Source organism: Prionailurus bengalensis, chromosome E4, assembly GCF_016509475.1.
Source record: "Prionailurus bengalensis isolate Pbe53 chromosome E4, Fcat_Pben_1.1_paternal_pri, whole genome shotgun sequence".
Classification (NCBI taxonomy): domain Eukaryota; kingdom Metazoa; phylum Chordata; class Mammalia; order Carnivora; family Felidae; genus Prionailurus; species Prionailurus bengalensis.
The window spans coordinates 24,741,196-24,758,863 of record NC_057360.1 but is presented as its reverse complement, the minus strand read 5'-3'; the positions used below and the strand labels follow the sequence as shown (position 1 = coordinate 24,758,863).

The 17,668-nt window shown below is 47.9% G+C and overlaps 1 protein-coding gene across 1 annotated transcript in view; it reads right to left on the bottom strand.

Moving 5' to 3' along the window:
- Positions 1–17,668, bottom strand: part of NMNAT2 (nicotinamide nucleotide adenylyltransferase 2) — a 146,767-nt gene that overhangs the window by 12,027 nt on the left and 117,072 nt on the right. Inside the window, exons 5-8 of the mRNA XM_043568014.1 lie at positions 16,064–16,190; positions 14,318–14,398; positions 13,089–13,133; positions 8,856–8,932 (exon numbers count right to left, since the gene is read on the bottom strand). Of these exons, the coding sequence (XP_043423949.1) occupies positions 8,856–8,932; positions 13,089–13,133; positions 14,318–14,398; positions 16,064–16,190 (330 nt within the window). The remainder of the gene's footprint in view (positions 1–8,855; positions 8,933–13,088; positions 13,134–14,317; positions 14,399–16,063; positions 16,191–17,668) is intronic.

Genomic DNA, 17,668 nt, shown 5'->3' with positions numbered 1-17,668 from the left:
AGTGTGCTCAGGCCCCTGGAATGGAGCTGTTATTCCAGCAGGATGTGGCCAATGTCTCCTGTGTGTTCATGAAGAATTCTCTGCAGGTCTTGCCTTGGGGGTGGGGATGTGGGTGAGTAGCCAGGGTAGCAGAGCTGTCTTGGTTGGCAAGTCCCTTTCCCGATGGTGACCAATGTGATCCCATACTGCCACAGCACAGTTAGCAGGATCAGGGTACAATCTCCCCCTACCCCCGGCATAGAGTGGCCCTCTCAGTGTAGCTCTGGTCTGTCATGTCTGAGGTGGGGGTCTGTGACATTCATCCTGTTTCAACTTCCTGCTCTTGGGCACAGCTTTTTGATTACATCTTTTCATCCTCTGGTCAAAGGTTCCCCAGGAGAAGCAGGGGTGGGGATGGAGAGAGGAAGTGGGAGGAGGCAGACTCTGCTTCCCCAAATGTGGGGAATCTGAAGGAAGGATATGAGACATGTTGAGGCAGGAAGCAACTTGGCCTTGGGAAAGAGAACACTCATGAGGACCCAGGCGGCAGATCTCCTAGAACAGATGTGAACTTCTCCAGGAGACTGAATTTCACAATCTGCATTGTTGGATTTGGGGAATGCTTCGAGTTGGGGGTGCCCTGTGTTCTTAGCCAAGTACTTTCCTGGGCACCAAGGACAGAGTGTTGAATAAGACAGATATGGCTTCATCTCCTGGATCAATCACTATCTAGCAGGAGGCATTAAACAAAGGATTAATTATTTCAACTGTATCCCTTGCTATGAAGGACAAGGGCAGGTTACTATTGACTGGCTAATATCTTCTAGTGGTTAATGTCTAATGGGTAACTGGTAAAAGTTTGGGCCATATCTCATGGTGAACTTAAACTATCTTATGGGCTAACCTCCTCCAATCAACCCGTACTCAGGCGCCCTTTCATTCTTTCATTCAGCAAAGTGTGTATATGGTGAACGGGGCACTATCCTGGTGTTGCCAAATAAGACAGGCACGTATAGTGTACTCACACACCTTACCTTCCAGTAGAGAGAGACCATAAACAAAAATGTAAATAAGAAAACATGAGGTGGAATTAAGTACAATATTGAATGTAAAACAAAAATGATCTTCAAGCTGAAACCAAAATGACAAGAAGGGGCCAGACTTAGAGATACCTGGGGCAGGAGCACTCCCAGTTAGCCTGCAGCCCTGAGCTGGGAAAAACTATTCAAAAATAAAACAAACAGGTACGACTGAGGCACAGAGAAGTAGGAAAAGCAGACAAGGACCAGAAATCAAAGATGGGATTTCATTCCAATTGCAAACAGAAGCCATTGGAGTGTTTTAAACAGAAGGTTTAACTTCCATTGACAATAGGATCCAATGTACATTGATTTACCCAGGCAAGCCTACCTGGTTAGATCCTCTATAGTATCATTCTGAAATCAGGGTTCAGAATCCTGACCATCTCCCCCAAACAGTGCTCTCTTCTGTAGGTACAGCACATAGGTGACTTGGGCCCACTTGTGTTTCTTCTTCAGATGAGGATGTTCAGGGATGAACATGGGACACTCATGGATTTGAACCCACTCTGGTCTGCTTTAAAGGCTCTTTCTGCCACATTAAACCTCTTCTAGATCCATTTTCTAAGACTTGCATTTTAGCAACTTGAAACTTTTTTGGTTTGAAAATATATTCTCTTATTTTTCCTCCAAGTTTATCATGGGCCATTCTCAATTCATTACTCTACAATGCCCTCTGGAGTATAGAATTTTGTATACTTCCAACTGGGTTGCAAAAGATGCAAGGAAAGATGTCCAGCAGAAGCCACATGGTGGGTTAGGAGCTTCTGAAATATGCCCCACCCATTTCAGTAAAGAATCCTCCACCCTTTGGGAATGCAAGCTGGTGCAGTCACTCTGGAAAACAGTATGGAGGGTCCTCAAAAATCTAAAAATAGAACTATCCTACAATCCAGCAATTGCCCTACTAGGCATTTATCCAAGGAATACAGGTGTGCTGTTTCGAAAGGACACATGCACCCCCATGTTTATAGCAGCACTATCAACAATAGCCAAAGTATGGAAAGAGCCCAAATGTCCATCGATGGATGAATGGATAAAGAAGATGTGGTGTATATATATATACAATGGAGTATTACTCGGGAATCAAAAAGAATGAAATCTTGCCATTTGAAACTACGTGGATGGAACTGGAAGGTATTATGCTAAGTGAAATTAGTCAGAGAAAGACAAAAATCATATGACTTCACTCAGATGAGGACTTTAAGAGACAAAACAGATGGTCATAAGGGAAGAGAAACAAAAATAATATAAAAACAAGGAGAGGGACAAAACAGAAGAGACTCATAAATATGGAGAACAAACTGAGGGTTACTGGAGGGGTGGTGGGAAGGGCGATGGGCTAAATGGGTAAGGGACAGTAAAGAATCTACTCCTGAAATCGTTGTTGCACTATATGCTAACTAATTTGTATGTAAATCAAAATAAATAAATAAATTAATTAATTAATTAATTAATTAAAAAAGAATCCTCCACCCTTGTTCTGGCCTCTCTTCCTCTCTGGAGGGAAATCAGGGCAGAGGTTAGTATGATCTGAGTTGAGAAAGTGGGAAGGCATTTCCACAATGGTTCTCTTAAGGGCAAATGAATGATCCTTCAGAGGGGTTTCCCAGAGGAAATTATCCCCATCCCCATTTCCAATTTGACTGGGGGTGTGGGAAGGCAAGAGATTCCAGACTCAAGTCAAAAGCTTGAACTCCAAACCAACATTATCTTTCACATGAGAACCAGAATCTCCCATGGTAGGAGCTAAGCCTCCTACCCTGAGCCTGTAAATTCGGCATTGGTTTTTATCAGTGTGGGGGCCTAATTCCCTGGGGTGGAAGTGTCCATCGGGCTTCCTGGCTGGAGCTGGACTGTCTGATAAAAACCATCTGAGCCTGAAAGACCAAATGTTTGTCTTTGCTCTATTAGTCCTGGAGCCCTGGGATTTCTTCTGGAGTGGCTAGTGCCCCAGGCTCTTCCTCTGTTTATTTTCCTTGGTTGTTTTCCCATAGCTGGTGGATGTAGGAAGCAGTTGGCCCATAACTCGTTGGCTGGAAAAATGTAGGGTATAGCCAATCAGAGGCTAGAATGCTGGGTTTCAAGAAGTACAAAAAGAAAGAAAAAGAAAAAACAATTTCCTCATCAACCTACTTCTGGTGCCTACTGTTCCACCTTTAGATTTTCATTCCTTCGGGTCAATTAGTAACCATTGCTCATTAAAAAAAATTTTTTTTTAATGTTTTTATTTATTTTTGAGACAGAGAAAGAGCATGAGCAGGGGAGGGGCAGAGAGTGAGGGAGACACAGAATCTGAAGCAGGCACCAGGCTCTGAGCTGTCAGCACAGAGCCCGACACGGGGCTCGAACCACGAACTGTGAGATCATGACCTGAGCCAAAGTCGGACGCTTAACCGACTGAGCCACCCAGGCGCCCCAAATGTTGCTCATTTAAAATGCAAATAACATTCAAAAGCAGCTAATACATTTAATCATTGAACTTAATGATTTTGTCTATTTGCTGAAAAGTCAAAAAGCTTTCTCAAATAAAGACCAAGATAAACCTTCTATTTCAACCAGCCAGAACCATCTCCCCAGAAGCTCTTGTTCCCACCATTAGATCTTTTACAGCCTACTCTCAAACCGAAAAGCCCTTTCTCTTTCCACCCACTTAACACAATCCTGCCCCTCATTCAAAGCCCAGCCCAGGTGCTCCCCTCTTACAGCCTGCCATGAATTATACACACACACACACACACACACACACACACACACATATATATATGTATGTATGTATATGTATATATATGTATATATATATACACACACACACACATATATATATGTGTATATATATATACATATATATATATATATAAATATATACATAATTCTTCTCATTGTCTGTCTTTTATGGATTAGGGATCTGATGACTTGTGTGAAGTTGGGCTCTGCTGTTTAACAGCTATGTGGTCTTCGACAAGTCACAATCCATGTGAGCCCTGGCATTCACACCTGTACATGTGAATAGAGATTCCCCTTCACGGGAGTGTGTTAGGGGTTGATTGCACTAATCCATGAAAAACAGTCGAAGTGTTTATGTGCAGCTCCCTCACTAGAAAGTAAAGTGCACACAGTGGGGAACTTTGTCTATTTTGTTTCTCTGCTCATTCGGCCCTAGAACAATGTCTGGCACTTGGTAGGTACCCAATGAATATTTTAAAACCAATAGATGAATAACAACCAACATTTATTGAGTGCTTACAAGGTTCAGGAACTCTTCTAAACTTTTTACAATTTTATTTTATGTAATATAAAAAACTGATATAATGAAAAAGATATTTTTAGACTGCAAGTGCCTTAAGGACAAATAGCATACTTATATTAGTACTGGGCACTCAGTAAGTATTCACTGCAAGATTGATTGAAGGGAAGAGTGCTTAAATTGGAATTAATTTGCCAGACTGCCTTCCATCATAATATGATGGACAAAGAAGCTGACAGCATAAGAGCCCTAGACAATGGGTTTTATTTGGGGGAAGGGAGTGAGTATAATTTCCTGGTCACAAATTTCCTGGTCACCGTCTATCCTTTGGCCTTGACTTCCCACAGATCCTGGCCCATGCTTGGATACCTGCTTTGGTGCTGGTGCCTGGGCGTGGCACAGCAAAGATCAGGTCCCCTAAGGGGAGACGAGCTCTGTAATAAAAACTCAGGGATGGGATGGGCTCAGGGGCTATGGGGCTATGGGGCTATGGAACATGAGTGCTGATCCCCAAGGCTGGCCCAGGAGCCGGGATCTTGAATTCTCTCAGGAACCAAGAATGAAAAAGCCAACTGCCAGGCTGCACAAGCAGTTCTTTTGTATTCCATGGAGAGAAACTTGATGAATATGTATGGAATCTTCTCCCCTGGAATGTAAGGGGAAGGGTGTGTCATTGGTCAGAGGTCAGAATTCACTGTGGGCTAATGGATCTTTGTGCCTAATAGGAAATGCCCAAGGGATGTGTTAGGAGGTGGGGTTGTTCCTTTAGCTGTGTGATTAGATTTCTGGGTGGAGAGCACTGGTTCCGGAATCCCGATTGAAAGAACTAGATGGATTCAGCGGAGAAGAGAATAGAAATTGTGACCCGGCTGGAGGACACCTTGGTAGTCCTGCTGCAGGACAGATCAAATCAGCCTCTTCCCAGCCTGGCTGGGGGCAAAGCTGCTCCACAGACCCCTTTGAGCTTTCTTTACAGCAGGGTGGAGAGTCTCCTTTCTCCCCAGACCTGTCTGAACTAGTGGCTTCTCTCCTGCCTTCAGAATCCTGAGGCGTCTGAAGGATAGGGGAGGCTTGGGTGTGGAGCCAGGGCCTATAACCTTCCCAAGGAGCTTGGCTCTCTTCCCCACCTCCTGTTCCCAGTCATGGGCAGATTCAGGGGTTTGGGCTCATGATTACTAAACGGAGGTCTGTGGTCAACAAATATCACTTGGGATACCAGGCAATGAAGAACAATGTGTTCTGATAAGGCTTGAATGAATGAAGGAATGAATGAAGGAATGAAATCTGGGATAGAAGCAGGTCTCACAAACCTCATACCTGGTATTCTCATGGTTAGGAACTGAAAACCCTAAAATAGAGTCCTTCCAGGCAAACTCCAGATGACAGAACTTTCTAGTAGAGTAAGCAGGACTCACCCTGTACCCTGTCTTGAAAGTAAGACCTTCCTTTTCTAGACCCTGAGATCCAACCATCCTCAAACAAGGCCAGTGGAGTAATCCACTGAGCTATTAACTAGTTTTTTCCTCCCTACATCCCCCTCTGCCCAACCCAACCCCACTTCTAGGAGAGGACCAGACCCTTTACTGGACCTGGTTCTCTAATTTGCAGAGCAGAAAACAACGTTTTGCAGTCAGTGGCTTTAAACTCACTGAAGAGATTTTGCCAGGTATCCCGAGGAAGAGAGAAAATAGGAAAGATACCTGTAGAATAGAAAGAAGAGGTTCTGCTGTTCCCTGCCCACTGTACCCCCACTTCTAGAAAGAAGCTAGAGGTCTGTGGGAGCTACTCCCTCCTCCCTGCTCCCTCCTAGGGGCAAAACTTCAGAAGAAAATGGGGCCTGGTTATCATTGGCAGGTGAGACCCAGCGCTGGACTTCCAGACTCAGCCATGAGCCCTGCAGAATGTTACCACCTTCAAGTGACCACAAAGGTCCAGACAGGGACGATGTCTGCGGGGAACCTGATGAACTAATGTTCATGTTCAGGGTCCACCGAAGCCTTTCAGGTTCTACTAATCATTAACATAATAACTGAGACTAACTTCCCATCAACGCTGTGGGATAGATTTGGACTTGAATTTTCATTTGATTTAAATAAATAAAAGGTGATATTTCTAGCACACCTCTTTTGTGGGTTGAGATTCACACTCGTTATGTAAGAAAACAGCTCCTTGATTTTTTTTTTTTTTTTTGGCCTCTACCTCAGGTGCCATAATTCTAAGGACCCCACAGATTGGCTGTGGATTAAATTAGGGGACAGAGGACTTGGCTGAGTGGGGATGGGGAGGTAGAGCCCTAGGTTCCAGAAAGCCTTCTGGAGTGAGCTTTGAGCACCCAAATCCCTGCTTTCTGTGCTGTGGACTGGAATTCTTACCACCCGGCCAGTATAGATATGGGCTCCTGCTGGGCCCCTTGTTGTGCCCTCTGGGAGTAGCCAGGCTGGGGGCTCTGGGTCTTCAGAGTAACCAACCAAGGGGGAGCACAGCTGAATAATGAGGGTCTTGCTCCACCTTCCCTGTCACATTCCCAGTAAATCGACAGCTGTTGGTTCCTCCAATTTTTTGTCTTAACCACCATGTCATTTCAGCACCAGGGCCCAGTGGGAAGAGGAGAGACCTGGGGCTCCTTCTCTCGGTCTTCAAACGTCGGATCTGACAACCGCAAGAGCAGCCATTTTGGAGAGAAGTCAGAGGACCAGAAATCAGCAATCTAACTGGGAGGAGCAGAGAGGGACCGGCTGTGCCTCCAGGGTCCCAAATGCTATAAGTTTCAGGCTCCACAAAGCCTGGGTCTGCCCCTGAGAGGGGGCCCTAGAGATTTTCTGCTCATGTAAGCGGCCCTGCAGGCTGCCCCCAGTTGCCGAGTGCACCCTCCAGGACTGCCCAGGCCTCCCCAAGGGATGCACTCCCCTGCAGCTATCCGGATGTGCCTAGATTCTTCAAAGAGCTCTGCTGAGATCTTGTACATAACTTGGGCCACATGACTGTCTACTTTCACAGCACCTTGTGAACTAGAGAGGAAAGTAAAAGTTCATTAAGCCACTTAATCCAGAACTGAATGAAGGTTTAGAATTTCACCTCCGAGAAATGGTCCAGGGGTGGAGATGAAAGGCCCACACAGTGTAATTCACCTCCGGGAAATTCTCCCTGCCCTCCTGTTCCTCCCACAGCACTTCACCTGGAATATCTATGTGTATGTCTATGAGGCTATTTAGGTGAATTCACTTATGAATGTTCGTTGCATGTAGCTGTGTTTCAGGCACTAGGCTAGGCACTTGAGGTACACACTATCATTTAATTTTCCCTAAATCCTATGAGGTAGGCACTATTATTACACCATTTTAGAGATGGGGAAAACTGGGGCTCAAAATGGATTTTGTCATGAGCTGTGTTGGAATAGAACTGGAATCTTGAGTCTGGTCTTGAATGTTCCCTCTCTCTTTCTCCAGAGATATATATATCTGTATATATATCCTGAAAAAAAAATTTCATAGGTATATGTCTTGCCACTTGACACTTGTGGGTAGGGACTGTACTGCATATTTTTTGAAATGTTAGAATGTGATAGATAGCATTCTATAGATTTACAGATTTAAAAACACAACCGAGTTGTAACTAAACTTGCTGTGATAATATTTTGCAATATACACATATCTCAAATCATTGCATTGTACATCTTAAACTAATACCATGTTACATATCAATTCTATCTCAATACAACTGGAAAACACTGATGCCCAGAGAGTTGGGTGCTTGGCATGGGGTCATGCAACAAGTTAATAAAGAAAGCACTGGGTCTGGAATTACTGCCTTGAGAATCCAGCTTGCACAGGGCTCTGGAATTGAGAGGTAGCAATAGATCAGGTTATCCGATGAATGAATTAATGGAAGAGCAAGAATGAATGTATGTATGAAGGGTGAGTAACTTATGAATTAGCTGGTTTATGGCCATCACCATCAGATCTGGCAACAAAAGAGGCTGATTCAGCTTCTAAGTGGTACAAGTTTAACTTCCTGTTTCCCTCTACCCCCCGGTCAATTTCCAGGAGGATCCTACTGACCTTTTGCCATTCACGCCTCCCCTTCTGCCCCCTTTTTTCTTGTTGAGGGAATGCTAGCATGGTATTTACTACCCCTTCAAAAGGAATCAAAGGAAAACAAAACAGACAATAACCTCAAAGGGGTAAAGGCTTTTTTTAATCCCTTCCTCCCCTCCTCCACCTACCGCCTCTGCCACACACCTACGCTGCAAGTACTACTTGGAGAAGGTATTTGATGATTGCTTTCTTCCCAGGGGCTTTACAGGAGCAAGCACCGGGAAGAGTGACTGTAAAAATACAGTCAGAGATAAAGCTTGGGGTAGGTGAGAATTTTCTCCCTTAGTGATGTGAATGGATGGTCCTGCTGGGAGCTCAGAGAAGATAGGACAGTCAGGTTTGGGGGTAGGGGAGAAGCGGTAGGGAGGAGGGGAGACCGGAGGCTGAAACCCAGTGCACCCTCCCCACCTTTCCCATGGCAGCTGTGTGTGGTGCTGCCGTAGCATTGCTACTCACATCTGCCTCATTCCAGAGCCCCGGGATGCAGAAGGACTCCAGCAGGTCACTGCCACACAGCAGCAAGATCCTCAGCTCTGAGGAGGGGGAACAAAGTTTGCAAAGGGTAAGTGGAGACTCTCAGCCTTTCCCCTGAGAAATACAGAAGCCACCAATTCCTGGGGCTCCAACACCTGGCTCTTCCAGGCTCCCTGGTACCATGGTGTGTGCAGTGCAGAAACCTTGGCCTGCCACTCCCCCGGGGCTCATTTACAGACCACTCTTGTCCCCTGTGGGAGGAACTACCCATTCAAGGAGGGTCTTGGTTTGCCTGGTACTGAAGGGTTTCTGGAGACACCGGTCTTTCTGTGTTAAACCAGGACGACTGGTCATCCTAACAGAGACGGAACCAGGTATGTGCCTTATCTAAGGTCGAAGGGCCCTTTGGACTCCATATCGAACTCAAGTGTCAACATTGAGTTTGGCTTCTCTGCTGCTGTGCATTATGCAGGGTTTGTCTTTCATCACAAATGCCGACATGATGGGGGGTCTGACGGAACACTGAGTGTACCCATGCAGTGGCTGAATTACAGATGTCCTCTCTTTACAGGACCACTGTCCTCAGCAAAGGGCTTGAGTGCCCTGCCCTGCCCCAGCCCAGGTGCACTTCCTGCTTCTCTGTTGTTCGCCTCCCCTCCTAAAGCCCACTCTGAATTATCCCAGCAAGGCTCATCCATACAGGCAGCAAACTGACTGACTTACTGACACTGAGCAATGGGGAGCAAAGAATCCCGAGATTCTCAGAACCACTGAGGGAGGGAGAGACCTCTGCCAGGGAGTGCCTCGGTGTGGAGTGTTTAGTTCCTAGGCATCCGGGGCCCTCCAACAAGAGGCCACAGCTGTGGGCACCTTGTCCGAAACAGTGAGACAGCCCTGCACAGAGCCTTCCACAGACCACTGCCTCCCTGGACCTTGACGCTGAGAGATGGCTGGTAGGTCTGCCTGCCTTAGACCCCACAGTCTGCTCGGGGACCTGACAAGGACTTTCAGAAGGCGAACTTGTCCCTACTGCAGGAGTCTCCAGATGGTACAAAAAAGGAAGGCTGCTGAGCTGATGACAGTGCCTGTATCTCATTGACCCACCATGCAGCTCGCCCTCAGGAAGCCCTCGGGAGCACTGGGGTCTTAACTCCTAAATATTCCTGCAGCCTCTCCTCTTCTCTTCTCCAAGTCAACCTGTAGCCCAATCATCTGCTTATGTGCAGGGACCTTAATTTATCTTATGTCCCCAGGGCCTGCCAGAAGGACTTGCACATGGTAGGTGCTCAGGATGTGCTGAGTAAGTGAACAATAGACAGGCTGACCACAGAGGCCATGCAGGCAAGTTGCTAAGAGCCTCTGAGCAGACTGATGGGTGTGCTGACAATTATGGCCTTTGTTTTTGCAGCATGGGGGTCCTAGGGAAAGTGTTGTCCCAGCCGCGGGTGTCTCCTTCCTTCCATGTTATGCCGTGGGATTTCTGACCCAACTTCCTATCTGTGGAGATGAACCAGCCTTCGTATGGCTGAGAGGAGCAAGACTGGGCTCATTCCTGGGATCCTATTGTTCCCCATCTCCCACCTGGAACCACCAAGTTCCAGGTCAGTCCTCTGTTGGAAGAGAAAGAAGCTGAGACTCTATAACTCTGATTGCCTAAAATTTCAGTTAGGTGGCATTATCTAGAGGAAGTGCTGGCCCTTGGCTTTCTTCATGTCTGTGGTTCTCAGTGGGGAACAGTTTTGTCTCCTGAACTTGGCAATGCCTGGAGACATTTTTGGATGTCAAGACCGGGGAGAGGGGTGTGCTACTGGGATCTGGTAGTCAGAGGGCAGGAATGCCGTCAAACACCCTACAATGCACATGGCAGCCCCCACCACACAGAATTGTTTGTTTCCAAATGTCAATGGTCCTTAGTTGAGAAGGCCTGCTCTACAGCCACGAAAATGAATCTCTTTTCTATTCCCAAGCCAGGAACTCACTTTTCCACTGGAGTATAATGTTTTGTTTTTGTTTTTTTTTTTTTTTCAAGCCAGTGTGCAGACAGTTAAAAAGTGGGGCCTCCACCTGTTCTCGCAGGGCCGGAACAGATGCATTTGTCACAGACCAGAGGCCCTAGCAGAGCTTGGGATCCCACGTATGGCCGCTGGGGGGCAGCAGCGATTTCTCCTGGTTTATTGCGTGAGATGAATGTAAGCGTTTCCAGCCCACAAAGCCTTTGGTCTGGGGCACCCCCAGGAGCAGAACATGGAAATGGAGCCCTACATGCTACCTGAGCTAAGAGAAAGTGGCTTTTTGTTTCTTGTGAGGTGCAAGGGGATTTCAAAAAGGGGACTCGTGAGCCACAGGGCCTCCCGGTACAGCAGTCTGGAGGTAAGGCAGCCTCCTTCCCCTTCCACCTCCTCTCCTCTCCACCTTCCTTCCGCCCCCCAGCTCATCCTCATCCAGGGATCCAGAGCCAGGAGGCAGAATCAGCACTGTCCTGCCACCCTCCCTTCCCAGGAATCCTGGCTATGTGAAGTCCAGGCCCTGGGGCCCTTTCCAGCTCCCTGCACGCTGAGGCAATGGCCGCCTGTATCACACCAGACTGTGAATCTATCCTGACAGCTGTGGCCACCCAGCTTTTCTTTCTTGGAAAGAAGAGTAAGACGGGGTGAGGCTAGCCCTGCCCCCGACAAGGCTACAGTGAGGTAAGGAACTTGAGGGTGCTGGCCACACCAACACACTGTGCAAACACCCATCAGCGTGGCCTCTGCCGCAAGGGGAGCTCCCAAGAGGTGTGGTCTTAACACACTGGCCCTGGGTGCTGGGAAAGTGAACAAGGTCACGGCTGAAGCTTGCCACCATCAGTTCTTTCTGGAACAAGGAACTAGAGAAACATACATTGAACACAGTTGAAAGTCTAAAGACTGCTCTGAGCTTGGCCGCTCAGGAAGACTTCCCTGGGAAGGTAGTTCCCTGCCAGGTGTGGAAATGCAGGAAGTAGGAGTGCAAGACTTTGCTCTCATCCTTGCCGTCGGGGGTGTTTGGGATTTGTGTGACCTTAAGACAGTGAAGTGCCAGTAAATAAAGGACATTAAAATGCAGAAAATAATTCAGAAGTGAGGAGGTTTGAGTAGCCACTATCTTTGTTGTTAATACAGTTTATTTAATCATTACCTAATATAATCTTTAGTATTGGCTGCATTTAACAACGAGTTGGCCAAAGTCCTGAAACTCTTAGAAATGGTTCTAACAAAACAGTAGGAGTTAACTCAGGTATGCCACTGCTCTGCAAATCAGAGGACGTGACCCCGAGGAGCCCCTGGAAATGATGTCACATCTGCTGGGCCTCCGGGAAGAGAACCTGATGCTCTAGGCACAGTCTTAGGCTCCCGGGGCCATGGCAGGAACACCTGACCTCCAGCCCTAGACACAGGAATACCGGGAAGGGATGGCCTGGAGTATCTTGGCAGCTGGAGTTTAAGATCGAGTGTGTCTGCTGGACACCAGGCTGCCCATCATGCTAGAGCCCCAAGCATTCCAGTTGTCACTGGCCCCTCCCTGTCACCTGGTACTGTGACAAAACCAGCTCCATCCTGGCATCTGTCTGTTCTTTCCTCAGCTTCACACACTTGGGTCTCTCACCCACTCTGGAACCTTGGAAAGAATTCAGTTTTCTGGTTCGCTCCCCAGGGTTACACAGGACTCGGCTCATTCTCACCGATGGGTCAGCTCCTTCTCATCCGACAGCTCAGTGGAGCCACCGTCCACCTGCTCTGGCCTTGGGCCCACACACGCCCTCACACAGACAGTGGGTGCCTTAGTGTCCACCCAAGACTGGGGGGAGGTTGTGGAGGTGGCTCTCCGCTCCTTCTCCTCCTTGTCCTCCAAGCTCACAAAATAAGGAAGAAGATAAGGAAGGGCAGGGGAGCTCTTCTGTCTCATGCAATGTCGTGGGCAAAAGAATGATCTCTCTGGCTGGCACTGAAGAGTAAGGTCTACATGTTTTGGATGAGGGAGAGGAGGCTCTGAAGGGAAAATTACCAGCCATTCAGTCCTCCCTCCTGGGAGCTGGCCAGAGAGATAATGAAGAGAATGATCAAGCTTGGAACAATCATTCCGAGAGTAGACCCTATTGCAAACAGAACCCCAGGGATTCAAGCCTCTCTCCTCCCCACTCTGCCCCTAATTGAGGCAGGAAGCTCCAAGTGTTTCCGCTTTTCCAGCCACACTTACCAATCTCCTCGTACCGCATCACCGTGCCCAGATTGGCATTCTCGTCTAGGGAGGAAAGAGGGAACAGAGAAGCATTAGGGAACTGACTTAATGCTACCCAACACACGGTCCGCCCAGGGGCCTACTCAGGAGTATGTGGGATGGGATGGAGTAGGTGGGAGTAGGGGGTCATCGCCTCCCTGCATGGGGGTGGCAGGGGAGGGGGCATCTGTGAGTGGAGAGATGTCCAGACTAATATGGAGAGGGAGCATCTCCTCACGGTCCAGGGTAGGAGTTCACATCTCTGGGACTTTAAGAATTAGACAGCTTCTCTGGGAAGCCAATGATGAACACACACACACTCATGCTGAGAGCCTTCTGTTTCTTTCTGTATTTTAGGGAGGTAGTCCACAAAAGCAATGTCCTCTAAGCCTAGGGAGACCGCTTTTAGACTCACAAGGAGGTGACCCTCTCTCCTTGGTGGTTACCTGGTTCAAAGAACAAGCAAAACTGAGCATGTTGAGATTTGTCACGTGACAGATACAGCAAACACCCGTGGAAGACGAGAAAGACAGAGACTTTGACCTGTGCTCTTAAGTGTGCAATGCCTGCATGGGGGTTCACTGGGTGTGCACTGAACAACAGAGGTGCCACCTTGGTCCCCTGTCTCCTTTCCTCCTCTTCCATCTCTCTTAGTTCCTTTTCAAGATGCCAGAAAATGGACATCTCAGAAATGGCAGAAATCAGCCCCAAAGAGTCAAAGGAATGAGGTCTGGACCTTCAGCTCTCTGCAGAGTTGAACTGGGGGACCCTGAAAGAGCCCCACAGACTTCAGATATTCTCATCCCTGCTGAGCCCTTGAGGGAACAGCCAGAAGCAGAAAATTAAGGAAAAAGCGTGTGTGTTCGTAGCCTATCAGCAGGAGCACAGACACTGCCAGAGCTGGGAGGACCTGAGAGAGGACTCTGGGCCCCTGAAAACTCTTCGGCATGTGGCCTCATTCTGTGTGGGAGATGGGAAATGAACACATCACCGCTGAGGTCTCCCGGCAGCCCGAGGGCAGGTGGGTCACGCCCTTGGGGTTCCCCTAACTGCTTGGCACTGCAGGCCTGGGGACATTCCTGTTTACCACTGTTTTCTCTCCATCACTGCTTTATAAATGGTCACCCCAAGGCAGGGCGATGTTTGCTGAATGAATGAAGGGAGGGGACCAAGAAGAGACGGGACGGGAAAGGTCTTTGCTCCCTTACCCACAAAGGTGAAGCGCTCCACTGGTGGGCGGACACAGCAGATCCGGCTTAGACTTTCTCCCACCTTCCCCAAGATCTTGGCTATAGGAGAGAGCAAGACAGACAGGGACAGAGGGAGAGAACCACTCACAACTTATGCCCAGCATTTGGGCCACTTAAACACTGGGGTTGCACTGGAGGGGGCAGGGGTTGAGCGGTGGGAGGCAGGAGGGTAGAGACAAAGAACAGAAATGTGACAGCAAACATTCCTTCTCATTTGCAGTCCAAGGCACAGGCATTTTGAACCACAGACTGGAATCTCTTTTCTGCTCATGTTTATTATTTCATGTTGAAGGTTGGAAAATATAGAAGAGGAAAATATAAGAAGAGGAAGATAAAAAACACCCATAACCCCACCCCTGGAAATAACACCACTGACATGTTGGTATGGTATTTCCTTTCCTCCATTAAAAAAATATATATATATTCTGCAGCTATGTTTGCATAAATTGGATTGTAGTCTCCATTTAAAAGGCATAGAGGCTATTGGCTTTTTTCATTTTTTAATATGAGCCTTGGCCTTCATGCCTTCCCATGAAGATAGACTTTGTAATAATCAGACATCCCACTTTGGCTGAGGGGGATCTGGTTTTGGATGATCTCTCTGGGCTGTAATCCAAAAAATTTTTCTGAGCCCCCACACGAGAGCTAAGTAATTCTGGCTCTTTGTGGACTACCCTGTTTATAACAGACTAATAACATAACAGCTTATGGCCTCTAGGCTTGAAAAGTAATACCAGGATCTGTCTCTTACAATTGGTCTGGTAAAATATATATATATTTGTATATATTAGAAAAAACAGGGACCGGGGCGCCTGGGTGGCTCAGTCGGTTAAGCAACTGACTTCAGCTCAGGTCATGATCTCGCAGTCCGTGAGTTTGAGCCCCGCGTCAGGCTCTGTGCTGACAGCTCAGAGCCTGGAGCCTGCTTCGGATTCTGTGTCTCCCTCTCTCTCTCCTGCTCATGCTCTGTCTTTCTCTGTCTCGGAAATAAATAAAGATATTAAAAAAAAAATTTTTTTTTTTTTTAAAGAAAAAACAGGGACCTTGGAATCAGATAGTCCTGAATATGAATTCTGGCTCTTTTACTTTTTGAGCTGTGTGATCTTCAGCGAACCCCTTACCCTCTCTGAATCTCAGTTTTCTCTTGATAAATGGGAACATAATATCTATATTGCAGAATTACTGCACTAAATGAGAATCTGTGGAAAGCACTGAACATCGTACAGGCCTACAGTAACAGGTGTTGAGTAAATGTTGAAGCCCTTTCTGTCACTGAAAAGGTGGTTAAGAGTGTGGGATGCTGAATGCAGATGCCTGGGTTTGACTCCTAGTCCCACTACCTCCTCACTCTGTGACCTTGGGCAAGATCCTCAACCCCCTTGGAAGAGGCAGAGAAAAATTCTGCCTTATTGTATGTTTAATTCCCAGTTAAACGAATTATATTTATATTTAAATGCAGGGGAAAAAATGCACACCACCAACCCTGTCTCTCTCAGTCTCTCTCTCATTGTGACTATTTCTCTCTGATGCTGTATTTTAAGGACCAGGGCATCCGTATCACCTTGTTAAAAATGCAGATTATCGTCTCCCTCCCAGACCTACTAAATCAAATTCTGGGGAAGGACCTAGCAACCTGGACTTCAACAAGCCCTCCAGGTGATTCTGAAGTTTGAGAACCATGGCCCCACATCCATGTTGCCCTACCTGCAGTGGGCTTGGTGGACACATTGCTGTTCTGGTAAATGGGCTGAGGGGTCTCATTTTGGGGCTGTCCGATCACAGGCGTCATGGAGGGTGTGTTGACATTGGAGAGGATGCAGCCAGTCACCCGCTGGGGAAAGGGAGAAGTGCAAGGTCAGTGTCATTAGCCAAGTTACTTATGAGAAGCATTTCCCAATTATCTCCCAATGCTCATCTGCTCATCTATCATGGGGAGGCCACTCGTTGCTGAGGGAGAGCGCAGTGGTGGCAAGAGCGGGTTCTAGACACGGCCCCACTGCGTGATTGCACTAGGCTGGCAGGAGGCCGGACAGTTCAGTGCTGCAAAAGCATGCGATGTACTGTTGCACAGACAGTGGTTCAGGTTGAGCCCCCTCTGTCACTACGTGACCTTGGATAGTTAACTTCTCTTGAACCTCAGCTCAGGCGTTGAACATGGACAGGCCACATAGCTGCCTTTCCGGGTTGTGGGAGGATTAACACGTGAGCATTTGCAAAGCATTTGCCCGTAGAGGTAGAGTATTTGCCACATGACGGCCGATGTTGTAACCTTCTGTGTAACGTGCATACCTGCCCTCCTTGCCTGCTTCACGGGGCTCAAATGAGGTCATGTCTGCGAAAGGGCTGTGTGAGCTTGGGAAAGGTCATACAAACACCAGGCACTATCACCACCTGCCGCTTCTCCAGGCCAGAGATGCCAATGATGGGCAGAGCCAGAGAGTGGTGCCAGGCCGAGCAGGATGTGTTTGTGTTGCAGGAAGAGGGGGTGGGGTTCTGGGCACTCTCGCGCTTGCCTGCCAGTGTGAATACACATTCCAGAGCCAAACGGAAATTCTATGTGTATTATCCATTGTCCTGTGTTATCTGGCCCGCTGCTTCCCTCTGGTGCCGCAGAAAGCAGAGAGCTGATAAGGCAGCATTTTTCACAGCTGACCCAGAAGCAACCCCCCCTCCCCACGGTGGGTGGGAGGCCTGCCACTGGGCAACTGAGAAACAAAGGATGGATTTTCAATCCGTTTAGCTTCACAAGGGCCATTGCTGATTCAAGGTCCCTTCCCTGAAAGCCAGCATCCCACCCCGCGGCCCATGACTCGTTCTGGATTATGGAGTCCTGAGGCCAGAGAGCCCCAAGCCCCAGGGTTGTGGCAACCCTCAGAAGGGACCCCTTCCACACAAGCAGGGCAGCACGGCATCCTTCCAAGCCCCAGAAGGGCTGACATTTGTTTTGAGGGGTGACCTGTCACTTCTGTTGTGTTTCGGACAGGAGGAGGTCACAGCAGCATCCAGTCACATCTGGGAGCCAGCTGAGGCCGGGACAGCACGAACTTCTCAGCCTGTTTTGCGGGATTCTCCTCCCAGTGGTGGTTGCTGGAGTGGAAGGGGCAGCCTGCTTCCTTTTTAGTATTATTTCAGCTCCAGAAAAGAAAAGGCCACATTCTCATTTAATAACAGGTCTGGTAGCTGAAGAATTTCTTCCTCCCGCTGCACTGCACCATTAATCCCAATGGACTTGTTCTGGGTAGAAAAGAAAAGGACTAGCCACATGCCCTGTGTTGCCCTCTTTGGCCCTCCGTGGGCTCTCAGATCCTC